The sequence below is a fragment of the Mus caroli genome, unplaced genomic scaffold, assembly GCF_978045245.1.
Source record: "Mus caroli unplaced genomic scaffold, Mus_caroli_1 scaffold_3, whole genome shotgun sequence".
Taxonomy (NCBI): domain Eukaryota; kingdom Metazoa; phylum Chordata; class Mammalia; order Rodentia; family Muridae; genus Mus; species Mus caroli.
The window spans coordinates 13,051,180-13,065,000 of record NW_028227258.1 but is presented as its reverse complement, the minus strand read 5'-3'; the positions used below and the strand labels follow the sequence as shown (position 1 = coordinate 13,065,000).

The 13,821-nt window shown below is 43.3% G+C and overlaps 1 protein-coding gene across 3 annotated transcripts in view; it reads left to right on the top strand.

Moving 5' to 3' along the window:
- Positions 1-13,821, top strand: part of Ttll7 (tubulin tyrosine ligase like 7) — a 131,861-nt gene that overhangs the window by 61,272 nt on the left and 56,768 nt on the right. For all 3 annotated transcript variants that reach the window (XR_015046656.1, XM_021157826.3, XM_021157823.3), the window contains exons 9-10: positions 1,562-1,720; positions 7,512-7,606. Coding sequence is in view for 2 of the 3 variants with exons in the window: in XM_021157826.3 (XP_021013485.1) it covers positions 1,562-1,720; positions 7,512-7,606 (254 nt within the window). In the remaining variant the exon portion in view is untranslated. The remainder of the gene's footprint in view (positions 1-1,561; positions 1,721-7,511; positions 7,607-13,821) is intronic.

Genomic DNA, 13,821 nt, shown 5'->3' with positions numbered 1-13,821 from the left:
TCTCCTCTTTAGATTCTGGTTTTAGTTATACTTTCCCCACCAAACTGAGTTAGATGAAAGTGCTCAAGCAAGACTTGTGAGGGTATGGAAATCAACTTCTGTTAGATCCCATGGTATAATTTTTAGATTGGAGCCTGAAATACTAATGTAAGTCTTATAATCTCTGACACATTTCATGATCTCTACAAATCAGGATATTTTGTTAGTTAGAATGCATATAGTGGTTATGAATAATCAGTTAGATGAGAATATCTTAAAAATATTTCAAATACATTATTACAACTATTAAACTTCAGTGTATATACAGTCATTGTACACTGAACATTGAACTGGTTGATGTCTCTGGGAAAGTTAATGCCCTTCTCCCCCTTTCCTGTGAAACTGCTTCCACCCAAAGGTGGATAGTTGACGTGAACCACGAGATGGAGCTTACACTTAGCGAAGGCTTGCTCTGCATTGTGCTGGTCTTTGTGTCTGGTCTCTCACCCAGTGCTCTGGTGGTTTACATTTGGGAAAATGAGACACAGAGGTGAAGGCAGCACGGTTGCACTGCCCAGATCAGAAGCAGAAGAGTCAGGTGCATACTGTGATGTCTGACCCCGACAGTCCAGGTCTTTCCTGTCGTTCTCAGACAGAAGGTGTTAGGAAGCCAATGGAAGCAGAAGCCAGGAAAATCACTGGCTTTCCCTAGTCCACGGTGTGGTTCCTCTTGGAAAAAATACTTGTTTTATTTTATGTGTATGAGTATTTTACCTGAACGTGTGTGTTTGTGTGTGTGTGTTTGTGTGTGTGTGATGTATACTGTATGTGGCTGGTGCCTGTGGGGGATGGAAGAGAGCATTGGATCCCCTGGACATGGAGGTAGATGGTTGTGAGCTGCTGTGTGGGTTCTGGGAAATGATAGCTGGGATGTATTCTATTCTCAGGGAAACCTTTATGGAGTATAAGCCAGTGCCATGAATGAAGGCTATTTGGGGAATGCTGCACCCTCCCTCAAATTTTTCCTCCTTGTAATTCTTCTCCATTTGTACAGAACTAGCATGCTCCTTTTCTTCTTCTTTGTTTATAAATGCTTTTGAGCATCTCCAATGCCAGGCCCTATTATAGACACTGGGATAGATTTAAAAAAAAAAAAAGAAGAAGTACAAGTGTCTTGTTCAAACAGATAGAGAAGCATCCATTGGTTGGTTGCATGCCCTAGGTAGTAGGATGCATTTCAAGCGTGGCTGTGCTTCAAAGATGGTTGTGGAAGTCCTGTCTGGGATGGCATGGGAATCTAAGGGAAGATGCTCCAGGAAGATGGAACAGCACAGATCCTCAGTGGGAAGAAGTGCCACCAACTAGAGAGACTCAGAGAATGTGGCAGAGAGATAGGTAGGCAAAGAGCAGAGCTGGGGTTGGGGAATGAGGGCAGAGCAGTATGATGGGGGGGGGGGGGGAGGGGACGGTGCCAAAGAGTGTCATGAAGCCACCAAGGATGCTAGTTTTCCCTAGGTCATTTTTAAAAATGAAACTACATCCAAAAAAACATGCCCATGCCTTTTTATCACAATCTCAACAGGAGTTGGTGGTAAAGACTCTGATTGTGGCAGAACCTCACGTCCTGCATGCCTACCGGATGTGCAGGCCCGGTCAGCCCCCCGGGAGCGAAAGTGTCTGTTTTGAAGTCCTGGGGTTCGACATCTTGTTGGATAGAAAGCTCAAGCCATGGCTTCTGGAGGTAAGGTGTTCTCTAAGAAATGTCAAAATAAATCAAGCTGTCACAGTCCTTATATGTGTTTAAAACCTGTCTGTCATATGTGTACTTGGCACAGGTGTCCCCAGCTTGCTGGCTGGAATGAGGCCTGAATGGAGTATGTGGGAGGGAGTGAATGAAAATTCCAGGGCCAGAACATTCCCAAGGCTGAACTGATACAATTTTCTATCGCATCTCCACTTTACCGTAGAGTGGGCTTGCTGACGCTGAGTTATTGGCTGCTTAGACAGTGGATCTTGTATCTCCTCTGGGTGGGCACTGCCTCTGGACCCCATCTTTACTGTGTCTTTAAGCACTCCATGGATAGAGAGGCTTCGGTTGATTCACTCTTCAGTACCCAGTACTTAACACCGCAGGGGACATACATTCTCCCTTATGGCCATCTGATATTTCTGAAAACCGAGTGTCTTTGGGTTTGCTGCCTGTACCCTCTCGTCATTATTAATTTTATTATAAAATGTCACTTAACATATGGAACCATGTAAATAATATACAAACAACCTCTGTTTATGTCCTGCCCAGTCACGTTTATATCTATCTGTGTTACTCACGAGACACCTTAGAATCTTTCTTTGTCCAGCTGACCCCCATCCAGATGTTCTCTCTGGGACCCCCAATCTGGCTTCACAGAAGGAGCCTGCCTTCTTGGGGCTACTCCATACTGTTTGTAGACATCTGTCAGGGAAGCAGCACATATTTGAACTGTGTTTCCAGAAGGAGTTATATATTTTTTTTGATTTTTAATATTTTTATTACATATTTTCCTCAATTACATTTCCAATGCTATCCCAAAAGTCCCCCATAGCGCCCCCCACTTCCCTACCCACCCATTCCCATTCTTTTGGCCCTGGCATTCCCCTATATTGGGGCATATAAAGTTTGCAAGTCCAATGGGCCTCTCTTTCCAGTGATGGCCGACTAGGCCATCTTTAGATACATATGCAGCTAGAGACAAGAGCTCCAGGGTTCTGGTTAGTTCATCATGTTGTTCCAACAATAGGGTTGCAGATCCCTTTAGCTCCTTGGGTACTTTCTCTAGCTTCTCCATTGGGAGCCCTGTGATACATCCAATAGCTGACTGTGAACATCCACTCCTGTGTTTGCTAGGCCCCGGCATCGTCTCACAAGAGACAGCTATATTTGGGTCCTTTCAGCAAAATCTTGCTAGTGTATGCAATGGTGTCAGCGTTTAGAAGCTGATTATGGGATGGATCCCTGGATACGGCAGTCTCTAAATGGTCCATCCTTTCATCACAGCTACGAACTTTGTCTCTGTAACTCCTTCCCTGGGTGTTTTGTTCCCAATTCTAAGAAGGTGCACAGTGTCCACACTTTGGTCTTCATTCTTCTTGAGTTTCATGCGTTTATCAAATTGTATCTTATATCTTGGGTATCCTAAGTTTTGGGCTAATATCCACTTATCAGTGAATACATATTGTGTGAGTTCTTTTGTGATTGTGTTATTTCACTCAAGATGATGCCCTCCAGGTCCATCCATTTGGCTAGGAATTTCATAAATTCATTCTTTTTAATAGCTGAGTAGTACTGCATTGTGTAAATGTACCATAATTTCTGTATCCATTCCTCTGTTGAGGGACATCTGGGTTCTTTCCAGCTTCTGGCTATTATAAATAGGGCTGCTATGAACATAGTGGAGCATGTGTCCTTTTTACCGGTTGGGACATCTTCTGGATATATGCCCAGGAGAGGTATTGCTGGATCCTCCGGTAGTACTATGTCCAATTTTCTGAGGAACCGCCAGACTGATTTCCAGAGTGGTTGTACAAGCTTGCAATCCCACCAACAATGGAGGAGTGTTCCTCTTTCTCCACATCCTCGCCAGCATCTGCTGTCACCTGAATTTTTGATCTTAGCCATTCTAACTGGTGTGAGGTGGAATCTCAGGGTTGTTTTGATTTGCATTTCCCTGATGATTAAGGATGTTGAACATTTTTTCAGGTGTTTCTCTGCCATTCGGTATTCCTCAGGTGAGAATTCTTTGTTCAGTTCTGAGCCCCATTTTTTAATGGGGTTATTTGACTTTCTGGAGTCCACCTTCTTGAGTTCTTTATATATATTGGATATTAGTCCCTTATCTGATTTAGGATAGGTGAAGATCCTTTCCCAATCTGTTGGTGGTTTTTTTGTCTTATTGATGGTGTCTTTAGCCTTGCAGAAGCTTTGTAGTTTCATGAGGTCCCACTTGTCAATTCTCGATCTTACAGCACAAGCCATTACTGTTCTATTCAGGAATTTTTCCCCTGTGCCCATATCTTCAAGGCTTTTCCCCACTTTCTCCTCTATAAGTTTCAGTGTCTCTGGTTTTATGTGAAGTTCCTTGATCCACTTAGACTTGACCTTAGTACAAGGAGATAGGAATGGATCGATTCGCATTCTTCTACATGTTAACAACCAGTTGTGCCAGCACCATTTGTTGAAAATGCTGTCTTTCTTCCACTAGATGTTTTTAGCTCCCTTGTCGAAGATCAAGTGACCATAGGTGTGTGGGTTCATTTCTGGGTCTTCAATTCTATTCCATTGGTCTATTTGTCTGTCACTATACCAGTACCATGCAGTTTTTATCACAATTGCTCTGTAGTAGATCTTTAGGTCCGGCATGGTGATTCCACCAGAGGTTCTTTTATCCTTGAGAAGAGTTTTTGCTATCCTAGGTTTTTTGTTATTCCAGATGAATTTGCAGATTGCACTTTCTAATTCGTTGAAGAATTGATTTGGAATTTTGATGGGGATTGCATTGAATCTGTAGATTGCTTTTGGCAAGATAGCCATTTTTACAATGTTGATCCTGCCAATCCATGAGCATGGGAGATCTTTCCATCTTCTGAGATCTTCTATAATTTCTTTCTTCAGAGACTTGAAGTTTTTATTATACAGATCTTTCACTTCCTTAGTTAGAGTCACGCCAAGATATTTTATATTATTTGTGACTATTGAGAAGGGTGTTGTTTCCCTAATTTCTTTCTCAGCCTGTTTATTCTTTGTGTAGAGAAAGGCCATTGATTTGTTTGAGTTAATTTTATATCCAGCTACTTCACCGAAGCTGTTTATCAGGCTTAGGAGTTCTCTGGTGGAATTTTTAGGGTCACTTATATATACTATCATATCATCTGCAAAAAGTGATATTTTGACTTCATCTTTTCCAATTTGTATCCCTTTGATCTCCTTTTGTTGTCGAATTGCTCTGGCTAGGACTTCAAGTACAATGTTGAATAGGTATGGAGAAAGTGGACAGCCTTGTCTAGTCCCTGATTTTAGAGGGATTGCTTCAAGCTTCTGACCATTTACTTTGATGTTGGCTACTGGTTTGCTGTAGATTGCTTTTATCATGTTTAGGTATGGGCCTTGAATTCCTGATCTTTCTATGACTTTTATCATGAATGGGTGTTGGATCTTGTCAAATGCTTTTTCCGCATCTAACGAGATGACCATGTGGTTTAGGAGTTATATTTTAAGGAACCTACTGCCACAGAAGCTAGAATCAACCATGGCCTTTCCCTCCAGAGGGCGTCCCTCTCTTAGGGTAGCTGTTTGACGTAAGAAATTACATCATAGTCTCCAGGTTTTTGTAAGCAACCTGAATGAGTGCTCTGTGAGATTGTGATTCAAAATGTATTTTGAAGGAAAGTACACATTTTGAATTGGAGTGAGGGAGAGAGAGAGAGAGAGAGAGAGAGAGAGAGAGAGAGAGAGAGAGAGAGAGAGAGAGAGAGAGAGAGAGAGAGAGAGAGAGAGAGAGAGAGAGGAGAGAGAGAGAGAGAGTGCGCGCGAGAGAGAAGTGTATTCATACATTCTGGGCAAATAGCCTGTGTTGTATGTTCAAGGACACTCATTTTTCTGCTAGCTGGAATTTTAGTCCAGCTGGGTCCTAATAATGAGACCTGTCTGAGTCATGTCGGCTCCTCTGTGTCTGCCATTCCTGAATGGAAGAGTCCTTGACTGTGTCTTAGGAAGGGCTGGATATTTGTTCCCGAGATTGAACACGTTGACCCTGGGACTCATTCCCTGCCTATTGCAGACTTTTCCTCTGTGCCTGTCCTGGTCATTTATCCTTGATGGCTAGAAGAACGAAGGCACTCTTACGTTTCACAAAGGAGGAAATGAAAGGATTTCTGGAATAAGAACTTTATAAAATGTGACATAACCTTGGTAAAAAGCCTTTGCCCATAGGAGCTTTGAGTTAGCTTGCTAAGTTACAGCTTACTAAACAGCTGGATTCTACAGACTTTTTAAACCTCCTAATAAACATATTTTTATCCTTTATCCTTCATTGTTTATACCTTACTCAGCTCAGAATAATTAATAACAAAAACGCCGTAGCATTGCTGTCTGTGAGTAGTGAATATTTTGCACGTTTAGATTCTTTTTTTTTAATATTTTTATTAGGTATTTTCCTCATTTACATTTCCAATGCTATCCCAAAAGTCCCCCATACCTTCCCCCCCACTCCCCTACCCACCCACTCCCACTTTTTAGCCCTGGCGTTCCCCTGTACTGGGGCATATAAAGTTTGCAAGTCCAATGGGCCTCTCTTTCCAGTGATGGCCGACTAGGCCATCTTTTGATACATATGCAGCTAGAGTCAAGAGCTCCAGGGTACTGGTTAGTTCATAATGTTGTTCCACCTATAGGGTTGCAGATCCCTTTAGCTCCTTGGGTACTTTCTCTAGCTCCTCCATTGGGGGCCCTGTGATCCATCCAATAGCTGACTGTGAGCATCCACTTCTGTGTTTGCTAGGCCCCAGCATAGTCTCACAAGAGACAGCTATATCTGGGTCCTTTCAGCAAATTCTTGCTAGTGTATGCAATGGTGTCAACGTTTGGAAGCTAATTATGGGATGGATCCCTGGATATGGCAGTCTCTAGATGGTCCATCCTTTTGTCACAGCTCCAAACTTTGTCTCTGTTACTCCTTCCATGGGTGTTTTGTTCCCAATTCTAAGAAGGGGCACACGTTTAGATTCTTAAGTGTGCAGTTTAAGAGCTTGCTCTTTTGCTGCCAACTGACAATGCTGTGGGTCTCACCCGCAGCATTCAAGACCTTCTGGCGCCACCGTGTGGAATAAAGTGGAGGGCGTGTCTGAGGAGGAGACTGTCTAGCTGCGTAGAATCTGGGCAATGATCCGCACACTTAAGACCTTTCCAAGCACTGAGAACATTTTCAGGATGGAAGATTGTGTCCAGTGTGCTTTTAGGAATGTTTTCCGAGGGATCGACTCGGTCCTTGCAGAAATGAAGGGTAGTTAGTGCTTCACTGTTGAGTTAGGGAGAGAGAAACTAAATTTACATTTTAGGAAGCAATAGAATTCATCAGGAAGATCTTGGGTGGTGAACTGAGGGAGCTGGTGGTTCCTGCATCCTAAGCATACACACATGTGTTGCTATTACTATGTTGGTAATATCTCTATTATGGGTCTTCCCAACTTACAAGGTAAGTTGCATTTAACTTCCCTAAGACTTGATGGGAAGAGTCAGTGGTTGAAGAGGGTGGCCAGCCTAATGCTGGCAATTAAGACTAAGCCTGTGCGTGGAAAAGCAGATGTTTGCTGATGGTTTTCTGTAGTTCTTTTCCCTAGGGTAATGGAAAGACAGGTATGGCGGTGAGGTCCAGAGCATCTTCCATATAGAGCTCAGAGATTCATGGCTGGAAATCCCACATACATTTATGAAACACAACTGGATTATGTGTTGATCTCCAACATCCAACCGAGCTTATTGCTTTCTCTGTAAATTTCAGATTAATCGAGCCCCAAGCTTTGGAACTGATCAGAAAATCGATTATGATGTTAAGAGGGGGGTTCTGCTAAATGCGCTGAAGCTGCTGAACATCAGGTGAGACATCTTCCCACTCGCCGGGGTCATCCAAACATTAGGTGAAGCTTTCTCCTGCTTGCTAGGGTACCCCAAACTTTGGGTGAGCCTTTCCCCTGCTTGCTGAACTCCTTCAAACACCAGATGATCCTCTTCCCTGCTTGCTGTGGTCCCCACAAACATTAGGTGAGCATTATCCGACTCTCTGGGGTCCCTCAAACACAAGGTGAGCTTTCTCCACATTCACTGGGTCCCACACACATCCGGTGAGCCTTTGCCCCACTGGCTGGGGCTCACCACCTTTGGTACAGATAAGTCACTCATGTGAGAAACTGACTTTGCATTGTAAATCTCTTATATTTTGTATTTTTCATTTCGGCTTTCTTCATGCTATCCTGCAAACCTACGTTGTTTTAAAACACCTTTTCATTTCCCTGTGCCCACTGCCTTTGCTGCCCCACACAGTCCTATGCACCTGTGGTAACTGCATTAAATCACAGACTTTACCATCAAGTACAAGGTTGGCTTGGTGTTGGTGTGGTAGGAGACCCTCTGACTTACCTTCCTTCTCCTTGGAGAAAAGTTACACACCAGAGCCACTTGGGAAACCTTATAACGGATTCTTACCTTCATGGGTCTTTCCTCTCTGTCTGGCTTCCATAGAAACAGAAAAGATGTCATTGCTTCTGAGATGAGATGTCAGACAGTGGGAAGAAAGATTTGAGGGGAGACATGCTGGGGCAGGGGCGAGCCACCTGGAGGGCACAGGGCCATGGAGTCAGGTATTTGTTATGCTATCATGCAGGAAAGGCTTTGACCCATTCTGATAGGGATTTATTAGGGGAGGCAGGAGGATTGTGGGTTTGAAGCCAGCTTTGGATACACACAGCAAACCTGTGTCATCAAGGGAAAAAGAAAAGAGAGAGAGAGAGAGAGAGAGAAAGCTATTTAACCTAGCTGCTCTGTGCTGTGTGCCGGACTGTTGCCTTGGGAAACATAGCTCATGGCACCCACGACTCCAGGGCCCTGAAGATGGACCAGTGATTTTACACCTTTTTTTTTTTTTAAATCAACACTCAAGATGTCTTGAAGGGTTATGGAATACATTAAGGAATCCTTTTATTTAAAATATTTGCTAGCAATCAAAACAACCCTGAGATTCCACCTCACACCAGTCAGAATGGCTAAGATCAAAAATTCAGGTGACAGCAGATGCTGGCGAGGATGTGGAGAAAGAGGAACACTCCTCCATTGTTGGTGGGATTGCAAGCTTGTACAACCACTCTGGAAATCAGTCTGGCGGTTCCTCAGAAAATTGGACATAGTACTACCGGAGGATCCAGCAATACCTCTCCTGGGCATATATCCAGAAGATGTCCCAACCGGTAAAAAGGACACATGCTCCACTATGTTCATAGCAGCCCTATTTATAATAGCCAGAAGCTGGAAAGAACCCAGATGTCCCTCAACAGAGGAATGGATACAGAAATTATGGTACATTTACACAATGGAGTACTACTCAGCTATTAAAAAGAATGAATTTATGAAATTCCTAGCCAAATGGATGGACCTGGAGGGCATCATCTTGAGTGAAGTAACACAATCACAAAAGAACTCACACAATATGTATTCATTGATAAGTGGATATTAGCCCAAAACTTAGGATACCCAAGATATAAGATACAATTTGCTAAACGCATGAAACTCAAGAAGAATGAAGACCAAAGTGTGGACACTGTGCACCTTCTTAGAATTGGGAACAAAACACCCAGGGAAGGAGCTACAGAGACAAAGTTCGTAGCTGTGATGAAAGGATGGACCATTTAGAGACTGCTGTATCCAGGGATCCGTCCCATAATCAGCTTCTAAACGCTGACACCATTGCATACACTAGCAAGATTTTGCTGAAAGGACCCAAATATAGCTGTCTCTTGTGAGACGATGCCGGGGCCTAGCAAACACAGGAGTGGATGTTCACAGTCAGCTATTGGATGTATCACAGGGCTCCCAATGGAGAAGCTAGAGAAAGTACCCAAGGAGCTAAAGGGATCTGCAACCCTATTGTTGGAACAACATGATGTACTAACCGGAACCCTGGAGCTCTTGTCTCTAGCTGCATATGTATCGAAAGATGGCCTAGCCGGCCATCAATGGAAAGAGAGGCCCATTGGACTTGCAAACTTTATATGCCCCAATATAGGGGAATGCCAGGGCCAAAAGAATGGGAATGGGTGGGTAGGGAAGTGGGGGGCGCTATGGGGGACTTTTGGGATAGTATTGGAAATGTAATTGAGGAAATTATGTAATAAAAAAAAAAAAAAAAAAAAAAAAAAAAAAAAAAAAAAAAAAAAAAAAAAAAAACTTAAGATACTCTACCATTGTGAGCAGCTGTCTCAGTAACTTTCATCTTCACAAAACAAGAGGAAATGAAGAACCATGGAGCTTTGGCCAATAACTTTCAAATCTTTTATAACTCATTACAGTGCATATTGATAACCTAGTGTAGACATTATACATGGGGATTCAGAACAGCTCATGAGCTTTCCAGAATGCATCGTTTCTACCTAACTGTTGGGTTAGGGCCAGTTGACCTGTACTGGACTTAGCTGACTGGCATGTTAGCCTTCACAGGACTGGCCTGTGGTGGTCAGTGATTGGATGACATACCTGGCTGGGTGGGTTAGTCCTTATATCTTTCATCATATTATTGGTATCTCTAGACTAGCCTGAGTCTGTTTTTTATATTGATATATTAATCTTCTGCTCGCTCTAATAACCCATTGAGCTCTCCTAGGGCTTCTGTAGCTCACAGCTCACAGCTCTTTCATGTTCCTCCCAAAGACCCATTCCAAAGGGCCACGAATCATGTGATCGGGTTTCTCATGGGAGTGATCTCACTTCTCAGTACAATTTACTGTATTGGTTACTTTTCTCACTACTGTGACAAAAATCCCAACTTAAGCAACTGGGAAAGGAAGGGTTTGTCTTAGCTCAGAGTTAGAGGATGCAGCCTACCATGGCAGGTATATTAGTCTTTTGCTGTTTTGATAAAATACTATTGCCAAAGGCAAGTTGAGAAAGCTGAGTTTGTGTTGGCTTATAGCGCCACTGGCATTCTCTGCCTGAGGCCTGCAGATTCTGATATAGAACTCTCAGTTCCTTCTCCAGCATCATGTCTGCCTGTATAACACCATGCTTCCTGCTATGATAATGGACTAAACCTCAAACTGTAACCTAGCCCCAATTAAATGTTTTTCTTCATAAGAAAAAAAAAAAAAAAAAAAAAAAAAAAAAAAAAAAAAAAAAAAAAAAAAAAAAAAAAAAAAAAAAAAAAAAAAAAAAAAATAAAATATTTGCTAGCAGTTAGCAGTTGCTATTGAGACCTGGTTTTATCTGGGAAAGCATGACGAGAAAATGACATGAAGTCTGGCACATGGCTTCTGTTGCTGGGCAGAAGGTGCACGTGCCTGCATTTTACCCTGTCCATGATTTTAGATTATGTCAGCGACACTTTCTACGTGAAATTTTCAAATGTAACAGCGCCACATGTTCAACTCATGGGTGTCCCTGGTGCATCTTTAGATTTACAAATGATGATACTGATTCAGAAGTTATCTGTGGATATTCTTGGTCATTTCAGAGATCAGATCATTTAAGGGGCAAGACATTTCTAAAGATATGAGCATGGAGGTTCTTCCATGCATACCTTCGTGTTCTCCACAGGACGCAACACAGGTTTTAATACTTAGAGCACTCGCATGTTGCACACCTGGCTTCCCTCTTCCGTTGAGGGCACCACAGCACACAGCACGTGTGTTTCTGAGCTGGTTTTGTGCTGAGCACATCTTAGTGACTTAAATCAGGAACCACGGGGACCTCTTGCCTTGTACTCAGTATTACAGACTTGATTTTCACCCAGGCAGAACTGCTGTATGACTCCAGAGTGCTCCGTTTTCCCACCTAACTACCAGAAGGAGCTTTTTTCTCCTTAAGTAATTTGTCTCTCTTCTTAGGAACCCCAAATGGGGTATTGTTAAATACCACGGCTAAGCTTCTGTAATGAAACTTTATATATAGCTCCTGTATCTTAATCCTTCCCCATGTTCTCCAAGCCGTGGTTTCCTCATTATTTTCCCCACACCTCCTGCCCATTCTTGCTCATGGTTTGTCCGCTCCCTACTCGAGGCAGATGCCTTTCCTCGCTGTTTGTAACACAGAGCATCCTCCACTATAAATAACAATCATTATTTTGACTTGAGTTAATCCTCCCCTCCCTTTCAGAGTCTGCATTGTGCAAGGCTTGTCACATCGTTTCTTCCTTTCTGCTCTGCTCTGTGCTGTCTCTCCTGGGCCTGGTTAACTTCTAATTTGATGCATTCTCCTCACAGTTAGAGCTTTCTCAGATCTTGCTACAGTCGTCTCCCTATGGTACGCCTCCATCTCTATCTCCAAGTCCACTCTTCAGCCTGTGTGTTTTTATCTTAAGGAAATTCAGAAGAGCCCGTAGCTCAGGCTGTCGACGTAGAAGCTCAGGCAGAGGGTGTGGGAGCTCACACACTATTTTGAAGCATGAGGCTTGTGATCTTCAGAGAGAACGAACGTGAGCCCTGCTCAGGCCCCATGTGTGGAACCAATGAGAACCAATGAGAACCAATGAGAAACTCCTTCCTCCTGCAATCAGAGACGACTGAGCTGTGCTATGCTCAAGTTCTCGCACAAAGGTTTTCATCCTCTGGGAGTCTTCTACCACACTCGTAAAGACTGAGTCCAGAGAGGACAACCACAAGTCTCACAAGCCCCCAGGTCTGAAATATTTGTGAATTAGATTAGGTTAAATGAAATGCTCCTCTTTTCACTTAGGACTAGTTCATGGGCTATAGGTCTGAGCATTTAATACTCTACTACTTCGGAGTCAGTCCTCCATGCCTCTCTGGCATTTGTCTGCTGTTCCAGTGTTGGTCCCCTGTGCCTCTCTGGCACTTGGCCAGGCTCACTGAGTTTGGCTTTGCACATTCCGCCCTCTCACCTCCTGTTCACTGCTTCCCACCCCCTGCTGTGTCTCATTTCTCTTTCCGCTGTGTCAGTTTCACTCATTCTTGTGAATGAATGAGTCCACAAACCGGGTACATATGAAGTGACAAACAGATCGAGATGGGTTCCGTTGGCTCGGGTCTCGTCAGGAATGCAACAGTGAATGCTGCTGACGGTGAATGCTGCGTTTTTCTTTTCTTTTTTCTTTTTCCTTTTGCCTATCCTGTGGTTATAAACATGTACTAAATCAACAAGGAAGCGAATGAACGAATGGATAATGTGTCTCATATTTAACTTAAGTATGAGCAGAACTCAGTTTTTTTCCTCCAGTCATATTTATCTTGTGTCATTTTCTTCTCCCCACCACTGGTAATTATGTCTACCTCCAGCCCACAAATGTTAAATATAAACATAGGTATTTACTGGACATTGAAAAAGCCTATTCCATCTAGAGTTGATGAAGTACTTCTCACAAGCTGTTTGCTATTATAAAAAACAGGTACAGTTTCCTTACATATCCTGAAGGGCCGTGCATTCAATGTGACAAAGACACCGGGGAACAGAGCAGTCCCTGTCCCAGGACTTCAGGTACCCCAGTGCTGCCAGCGCATGGTACACACAAGACAAGGGGGTGGTCCCTGGATGGACTCACAGGACAGTGTGTGGACCGTGGTGAAGACAGAAAGTGTCCCATTACTCTGTCCTCTGCTAAGGGCCACCATTTCTATGACAGTCATAGCGGTGTGATGCAGTCCTCGTCCCCTTCTTTCTTTGTGATAAATCAGCTGAATGTTGTCCACCCCATGGCTGCCACTTAGGCCGTTGTTCTCGTCCAGAGCAGGATGTCTTCTCCACACACTGGAGAGTTGTTGCTAAATGTTCACAGTTGAGTAAAACGATGGGAAGGATGTGGAGTCAGTTTTCAAATGGTGACACTTCCTAGGGTTTTAGACCTGTCTGGAAATGCACTAAAGGGTGCTTAGCCTAGCAGAGCGTAAAGAAAACAAATGAGTAAAAGGAAGAGAGACACATTTGTCGATTACCTAGATTAAACCTCAAAGGGAAAACCAAACACATGAGTGTTGCTTAAGTTTAAGAGAGGGAGACAGATTCAGCATTTAATTCACCAAAGACCATAGATGTTGCATTTCTAGGATGAACTGTGAAACCAGGGGCCTTGCAAGATTTCCATCTCTTGTTATTTT